The sequence below is a fragment of the Procambarus clarkii genome, chromosome 24 (genome assembly GCF_040958095.1).
Source record: "Procambarus clarkii isolate CNS0578487 chromosome 24, FALCON_Pclarkii_2.0, whole genome shotgun sequence".
NCBI classification, from domain to species: domain Eukaryota; kingdom Metazoa; phylum Arthropoda; class Malacostraca; order Decapoda; family Cambaridae; genus Procambarus; species Procambarus clarkii.
The window spans coordinates 19,302,582-19,310,754 of NC_091173.1; the positions used below are offsets into that span (position 1 = coordinate 19,302,582).

Genomic DNA, 8,173 nt, shown 5'->3' on the forward strand with positions numbered 1-8,173 from the left:
AGGATAGATTCAGGAGGAGGATAGGAATAATACATTTTCAGAAGGAAGGATTCATTCCATCTAAAGATGTATTATTAAATACGAAAGTACTTAAGGAAATTCCTGTCTTAATATCTTTTTCACATAGGCTTCCTTATTCCTCCTCCAATCCCTCCTCCCCCCCCCCCACTTCACCACCCCTTCCCCCATCACCCCTCCCCCCCAACACCCCTCCCCCCAACACCCCTCCCCCCAACACCCCTCCCCCCAACACCCCTCTCTCCTACCAGCAGTCTCCCTCTCCCATTTTCTAACAAGGACTTGCTAACGGATTCCCACCAACGAATCTCAGGCTCGCTTCCCCTTACATTTCCCATCTCTCCTATTCCACCCCCTCTCCCTCCCTTCCTCCCCTTCCCATCCTCACCCCCTTACTTCCCCTTCCCCACCATCTATACCGTCTTCTCTATCCCCCCCCATCTCTCTCTCTCTCTCTCTCTCTCTCTCTCTCTCTCTCTCTCTCTCTCTCTCTCTCTCTCTCTCTCTCTCTCTCTCTCTCTCTCTCTCTCTCTCTCTCTCTCTCCCTCCCTCTCCTTTCCCCCTTCCTTCTGTCCAATCTACCCTCTACCTGTCTAGGATGCCTTGAGGCTCCTTCACTATCCTTCCTGTCAAGGATATAGCGAAGGATCGTGTCTAGCCAACGTGAGCCACGCCTTCTTCTAACCCTCCCTGGCGCCCTTTCTGAGACCCGTTCCAGCGCGCCCACACCTACACCCACACCCGCACCTTCATGCCCAGGTATATGCAGTAATATTAGGCCAGAATCGAAACACATTCTGCAGAGTTGTAATTTTTATCAACTTTTTTTTTTTTTAGTAATTTTGCGATGTTTGATAACACCGCAGAGAATATGTTCGCGATGTTTGACAAGTTCGCGATGTTTGATATATTTTCGCGATTTTTTTTATATTTTCGCGATGTTTGATATTTTGCCAATTTTATTCAGTAATATTAGGGCAGAATCGCCCTAATATTTTCATTTTTTTTGTTTTCCTTTTTCTATGTTTCTGTTTTGTTGTATGGCGAAGTTTCGTATTACTGCAGTTTCAAGCAATTACTTTGAAGCGTTTAGTGTTTTATTTCGAGTTTCGAGTCTTGCATTCCACGCCACGGACTCCAATCTTGAGGTTATCTTGAGATGATTTCGAAGCTCAGCGTCCCCGCGGCCCGGTCCTCGACCAGGCCTCCTTTTTTGTTATACACAGGAAGCAGCCCGTAGCAGCTGTCTAACTCCCAGGTACCTATTTACTGCTTGGTGAACAGGCGCATCAGGGGGGTGAAAGTATTTGTATCTGCCCATTTGTTTCCGCCTTTGCCGGAGATCGAACCCTACGGATTGGTTCACCTATTGTCGAGGACAGGAGGCCTATTTAGGCTTATCTTATGATAAGACCTTATTCTGGAATGCAGACCACGACAATTAACTAAATCCCAGGCATCTTATTTGCTGCAATGGGAATAATGGCATGAGATGAGTTTCCTCGTTCCCTCTCGGAATTCGAACCCGGGACCATATGGGCGTGTATGTGAGTAGGCTGATCATATATTAACATACAATAAACATATTGTATGTTTGATATGTAGGTCTTTATATATATATATATATATATATATATATATATATATATATATATATATATATATATATATATATATATATATATATATATATATATATATATATATATATGTCGTACCTGGTAGCCAGAATGCACTTCTCAGCCTACTATGCAAGGCCCGATTTGCCTAATAAGCCAAGTTTTCATGAATTTATTGTTTTTCGACTACCTAACCTACCTAACCTAACCTAACCTAACTTTTTCGGCTTCCTAACCTAACCTAACCTATAAAGATAGGTTAGGTTAGGTTAGGTAGGGTTGGTTAGGTTCGGTCATATATCTACGTTAATTTTAACTCCAATAAAAAAAAATTGACCTCATACATAATGAAATGGGTGGCTTTATCATTTCATAAGAAAAAAATTAGAGAAATTATATTAATTCAGGAAAACTTGGCTTATTAGGCAAATTGGGCCTTGCATAGTAGGCCGAAAAGTGCGTTCTGGCTACTAGGTACGACATATATATATATATATATATATATATATATATATATATATATATATATATATATATATATATATATATATATATATATATTATATATATATATATATATATATATATATATATATATATATATATATATATATAAACACACAGCCAAAGAGGACCTAAGAGCCAGAGCTCAACCCTCTGCAAGCACAACTAGGTGAATACACACACACACACACACACACACACACACACACACACACACACACACACACACACACACACACACACACACACACACACACCACAGTGGAGTGTAGGTTTGTGACTCAAGGAATAGAGCCATTTTTGCAAACATTGACAATAAGGGGTTTGCATTCTTGATTTACAAACATCGTAATATGGGTCTGAGGCGTTGGCTGCTTCCCGGACCCCCACCACTACGTGATGCAGTCAGCCTTGCCCCCCCCCTGGTGGTGGGTGGGACCCCACAACCCAAAGCCAGGTTCGCATGGCCGTGTGAAATGTAATAAACAAATCAGGAATTATATTTGCCAAAAAAAAAAGTTGAAAATGGTGAAAAAATGTCAATGAGACGGGCGACTAAGATTAAAAATGATATTGTAATGAAGATTGGAATGGAGTAAATGTTATATAAGACCAGGAGGGGGGGGGGCAGAAAATAGACATGATTATGTGTTTATGAATAACAAGTTACTACATATTCATGTAATCATATATATATATATATATATATATATATATATATATATATATATATATATATATATATATATATATGTGTGTGTGTGTGTGTGTGTGTGTGTGTGTGTGTGTGTGTGTGTGTGTGTGTACTTATTAAATTTTCTATTGCAGTTTTTACATTTCATAAAATTATGCTTGGTTCTCCATTTGATAATAAATTCCCTCCGGCCAATAAAATTGCATTTTTGAAAGCAACACCAACACTTTTTCAGGGAAAACTTTTAAGTATTTAAAAACCCCAATTAATCAAGAAGCACATTCAAATATCTCAACTACTCCTCTCCAGCAGAACGGGTTCCAGGGGTTCCAGGGGTTTCCAGGGGTTCCAGGGGTTCCAGGGGGTTCCAGGGGGTTCCCTGCTAATAAAGTTGCTAAAAATTACTTTTACACATTTACAAAACAGCCGTCGGGGAACACACCCAGAGATCTGCAACTCTGTTTCAATATTCGCAACACTGTACATCCGTGTCCACTCCAGCGGTCTTTGTCTTGTCTTATAAAGAGTGGTCTTGACGTGTGACCTTGCCAACTCAAGTCTTAAGACAACACCTTAATTTTGCTGCCTTGGTTAGCCACGCCATCCTTCACAGACTTCCCGTCACGTCAGACACACTCATTTATTAAAATCAATCACTGTGGAAAGCAGCTGGGCGTAGCTACCCATCAATCAACGCTGTGGTGGAATGTTTCATTGTAAACAATAGACGGAGATGTGTGAGAGGTCTGGCTCACCAGCGGGTCAGCCGGTGATGGCCACCTTCCACCCCCACCTGTGTTTATAATCTCTGGGGGAAGAATTCTTCAAGCAAAAACTGTGATAAGGAACTACTCGCTGATTATTAGGTTCGTTGGGTGTTTTATCATATTCTCTCTGTCTCTCTCTCTCTCTCTCTCTCTCGCTCTCTCTCTCTCTCTCTCTCTCTCTCTCTCTCTCTCTCTCTCTCTCTCTCTCTCTCTCTCTCTCTCTCTCTCTCTCTCTCTCTCTCTCTGTATCTCTGTCTCTCTCTCTCTCTGTATCTCTCTCTCTCTCTCTCTCTCTCTCTCTCTCTCTCTCTCTCTCTCTCTCTCTCTCTCTCTCTCTCTCTCTCTCTCTCTGTATCTCTGTCTCTCTCTCTCTCTGTATCTCTGTCTCTCTCTCTCTCTGTATCTCTGTCTCTCTCTCTCTCTCTCTCTCTCTCTCTCTCTCTCTCTCTCTCTCTCTCTCTCTCTCTCTCTCTCTCTCTCTCTCTCTCTCTCTCTCTCTCTTTTATTAAACTGTTTAACTCAATACTATTTTCAAGCCAAGTCATAAAAGCTTATACACAGTGAATTCTTTCATAGCTATATTTATTATATAGTAATAGGTCACTACTATTAACAAGGTGAAACTGTACCCACGCTAAGATCTCGGGTTCGACCTCAGGGCGAGACAAGAAACGGTTGGGCACGTTTTTTTCACCTGATTCCTCTGTTCACCGAGCATTGAAATAGGTACCCCTGGGACTTTAACAACTGCTGTGGGGTCTTCATCCTGGGGAAGATCGTCAACAGTTGACTTAGAGGAACCTCGGGGACTTTTTATTAACATCTTTATTAACATCTTTATTAACAATATTAATATACTATTTTGCCTAATCTGAGTCAATGAGGTTTCTACAGTGAAGATGATGCTGGTATTTCACTGTCACACAGGACGGTGAATGAATGATCTAAATATACACAGAGGATCATACACAAATTGTTCTTCATTACTTAAAAGACAGATTCTTTAAAAGTCTCTTTGCTAGTCTTTAAGAGACAAGCAAATTTAGAATAAATTGTGAGGATGTCTTCCAGTGCACCAGATTCAATGAAATAGTTAACCAGTTTACTGTTCAATAAGTCAGGAGGTCTAACAAAAAATTTATAGTTTCACGTTCATTGATGCTCAAGGGAATGCATTAAAGGTTTTGTCACAGAGTTTACAATCTGAGTATTCTGGTAGTGGCTCAGTCTCACTAACCTGCCAGATGTGTCTATAGCCAAGGCGAATCCTCGCAATGACTACATCACATTGTCTGGTCCGGTTACTGTGCTGACCATACAAATGCCAATGATTACAGAAATCGTCATAGCTTTTAATACTACAACTTTCAGACATTTGGGCATTTTTTTCAGTTCTTCTAAATCTGAACTAATTTATATAAATAAGCTTCAGAACAAGCTTCTTGATCCCCAATGGCAGGAATTATATGGGCATTGATTTGTTGTTTTTTCAATGTGGTGAGAGAACATGTTCCAAACGTGAGTCGGACCGGTCCAGTCCCTGAACCGATTATGTGCCTCTGTAATCCTTTACACCACCGCCCACGGGATGGGTATGGGGTGCATAATAAAGAAATTGAATTGGACCAAGGATTACGGTTGAGAGGAGTGGTTTCTTAGTACCAGGACACGGAGAATGGGATAAGCTTAGTGAGCGTCTTGTGTTGTAATAGATGCCTTCTATTTGGGTTTTTTCAAGAAGTTGGGGTAAGTGAATGGATGGGAGAAGGGGGGGGACCATGAGAAGACTGGCCTTGTCAGCTGTGGCACTCAGCTGTGGCACTCAGCCTTGGCACTCAGCTGTGGCACTCACCTGTGGTTCTCAGCTGTGAGGCACGCGTGTGCCCCATCAAGTCACCGGTCTGACGAGTCTTATGGTCTATGATTGGCGCGTCCACGGACCCCCCCCCCCCCCCACACACACACACACACGTGTCCAGTGTCAGCTGTTGACACTGATAATGGCTCCAGACAGCCTCCACTTACGGGCTCGACATAGCCCGTGCTACATGGAAATTGTTGCTCCAGTTGCTGAATCTATAACAACATCAACAACGGCGGCTCTCGTGGGTTGAAGACTGGTGAAATGACCCGTCTAGTCCAGACGGGTCTTTGGGGGGGGGGGAGTGTCAGTGATTCATATTCCCTGTCCGTCTCCCTCTCGCTCTCTGTCTGTCTTTCACTATCTCAGTTTGTCTGTCTGTCTCTCTCTCTCTCTCTCTCTCTCTCTCTCTCTCTCTCTCTCTCTCTCTCTCTCTCTCTCTCTCTCTCTCTCTCTCTCTCTCTCTCTCTCTCTCTGTCTCTCTCTCTTCCCGTACACAGGTTGTCCCCCTCCCTTGCTGCCTCCCGCGATCATAGGGCCAGCTAGTTTCTTGCTCCACATTTCGTAAGCGAAGGTGTGTGTGTATGTGTGTGTGTGCGTGTGTGTGTGTGTGTGTGTGGTGGCGGGGGAAGGAGTCGTCGACGGTGCTCACGAGACCCCCTCTCACTCTGCCCTAGTTACTCCAGTATGCACCTTGCCAACCCTCGCCTCCTCAACCACATTCTGGGTCATCGATAAAGTTCAACCTGATCACCTGGTTCGAGGGGGGGAGAGAGGAGGAGGGGGGGACGGCTGTAAATGGTCCCTTGCGCTTGTTTTGGGGGGGACTGAAGGGGTTTTGCTGAAGGAGGAGTGGGAGGGAGGGACGGGGCGCAGGAGGCAGAAGGAGGAGATGGAGTTTGCTGGTCGCAGGAGTTCGCGGCGCCCTCCTGGTGGACGTTGTCTGAAAGAGGTGGAGGAAGGAAGATTTTCACTGGTTAGGGAGAATCTCTCAGATGACATTTCTAAGTTATCTGAAGCAGGGAGAATCCTCCGGTTGTGAGGGAGACAACTGCCAGGGGTTGTGAGACAGGGGGGGGGCGGGGGTAGAAGAACGGGCCAGCCTTTTTAGTCTTGAGCACCAGAAAATCCTCCATGATTGAGTGTGACTAAATAATCCAGATATTATACAGTAAATCGCAGACAAATGCAGTAGATAAATGCAGTAGACAAATGCAGTAGATAAAGTAGAGAATATTGACCGAGAATCATGAAGTGAGAGTGAGTGAGGGGGGGTAGGGAGAGGGGGTGATGGAGGGGTCGTCATAGGTCGGGAGAGGTCAAACAAGTGAGAGAGAGAGAGAGAGAGAGAGAGAGAGAGAGAGAGAGAGAGAGAGAGAGAGAGAGAGAGAGAGAGAGACACAACAACCCACAGTAACGAGGTCGTTCTTGTCGACGAAATGTTTTTGTGCGGGTCGGCCAGGTCGGCGTCGCCGCCCGAACACGACAAATATGACGCTTGATCTTTGTCTTCTTCTTCTTCTCGACACATGCAGACGATTGGCGGCGAGCTTATCTGATCACCATAAGTTCCACCAGGACACATGGTCATTACTACGCCAGTCACACTCTCAGAATTTTGGCCAGAAGAAAAATAGTTACGACGGTTAAATCCGTTAAAAACCGTTGGTGGTCTTATGAATTCAAATTAACCTTCGCGGGGAACGCTTGCCAAAACCGCAGCTCGCCGCTCCCCAGGACCTTGTAGCTCATTAATTCTTCCTGATTAGTGAATGTCACCGAGGGTGCGTCCAGGGTGTGGGCAGATATATACACCTATGAGGTAAAACTAATGCAGGAGCAATGACCAACACTCAGGTGGTGCGCCGTGTTGGTACACGGAACAACTACCTGTGTACCGCTCCGGTACACAGGTAGTGGGGCTGTTGTTGTTGTTGTAGATGCAGCTACACGGAACAAACTGCTCCAAGTAGCACGGGCTATGGTGAGCCCGTAGTGGACTTACCTGGCACGGGAGCGGGGCTGTACCTGTGTGGGTAGTGTAGCAGCGTGTTGGTGGTACCTTCCCCTTGTACCTTCATGAAGGTACACCGTACCGCCCCAGCAGCAAGGCAGTGTAGCCAGATGTGCCCCCCAGTGTACTCTGCCTCATCATGAGGCGAGTGTTTACACCTCACACACGCCTCCGATGGTGTATTAGCCGAAGTATTTTGGTATTGTCATGGGGCTGTAACAGTCCCGCTCCTGTGCCAGGTAAGTCCACTACGGGCTCACCATAGCCCGTGCTACTTGGATCGTTTTGTTCCCCTGTAGCTGAATCTACAACGACAACTCATTGTCACTCATATGTATGAGTGCCGAGTGGAGTGAGTGCCTTTGGTACCTCCAACACTCCGGTGATGCGGATGGTGGCACCGCGTACCTCGGCTTGTTCGGTCCGTGTGTACCTGTCGTTAAACCTATCAAACGATCTCCGAGGCAGGATTGGCCTTATCTACAGCCCATGATCCGCCGAGTTTCACACAAAGGAGGACTCTGTTATCTGATAATCGACGGAGCATATCTTGTGAGGAACATGTTACATACGGATGATGGAGCGTGCCTCCCACAAAGGCCTTACCGCCAACACAAGAGTTAAGTGATCGTCAACGCTTCTATTATTAATTGGTTTGTAAGCTAAGCTGTCCGGTTCCTCTCAAGCTTCAGGGAA

General features: G+C 45.0%; 1 protein-coding gene across 1 annotated transcript in view; it reads right to left on the minus strand.

Moving 5' to 3' along the window:
- The window catches only part of LOC138367964 (uncharacterized), a 25,891-nt gene extending 18,837 nt beyond the window's left edge, over nucleotides 1–7,054 (minus strand). The window contains exon 1 of the mRNA XM_069330249.1: nucleotides 6,876–7,054. Coding sequence (XP_069186350.1) covers nucleotides 6,876–7,054 — 179 coding nt within the window. The remainder of the gene's footprint in view (nucleotides 1–6,875) is intronic.
- Between the last annotated feature and the right edge of the window lie 1,119 nt (nucleotides 7,055–8,173).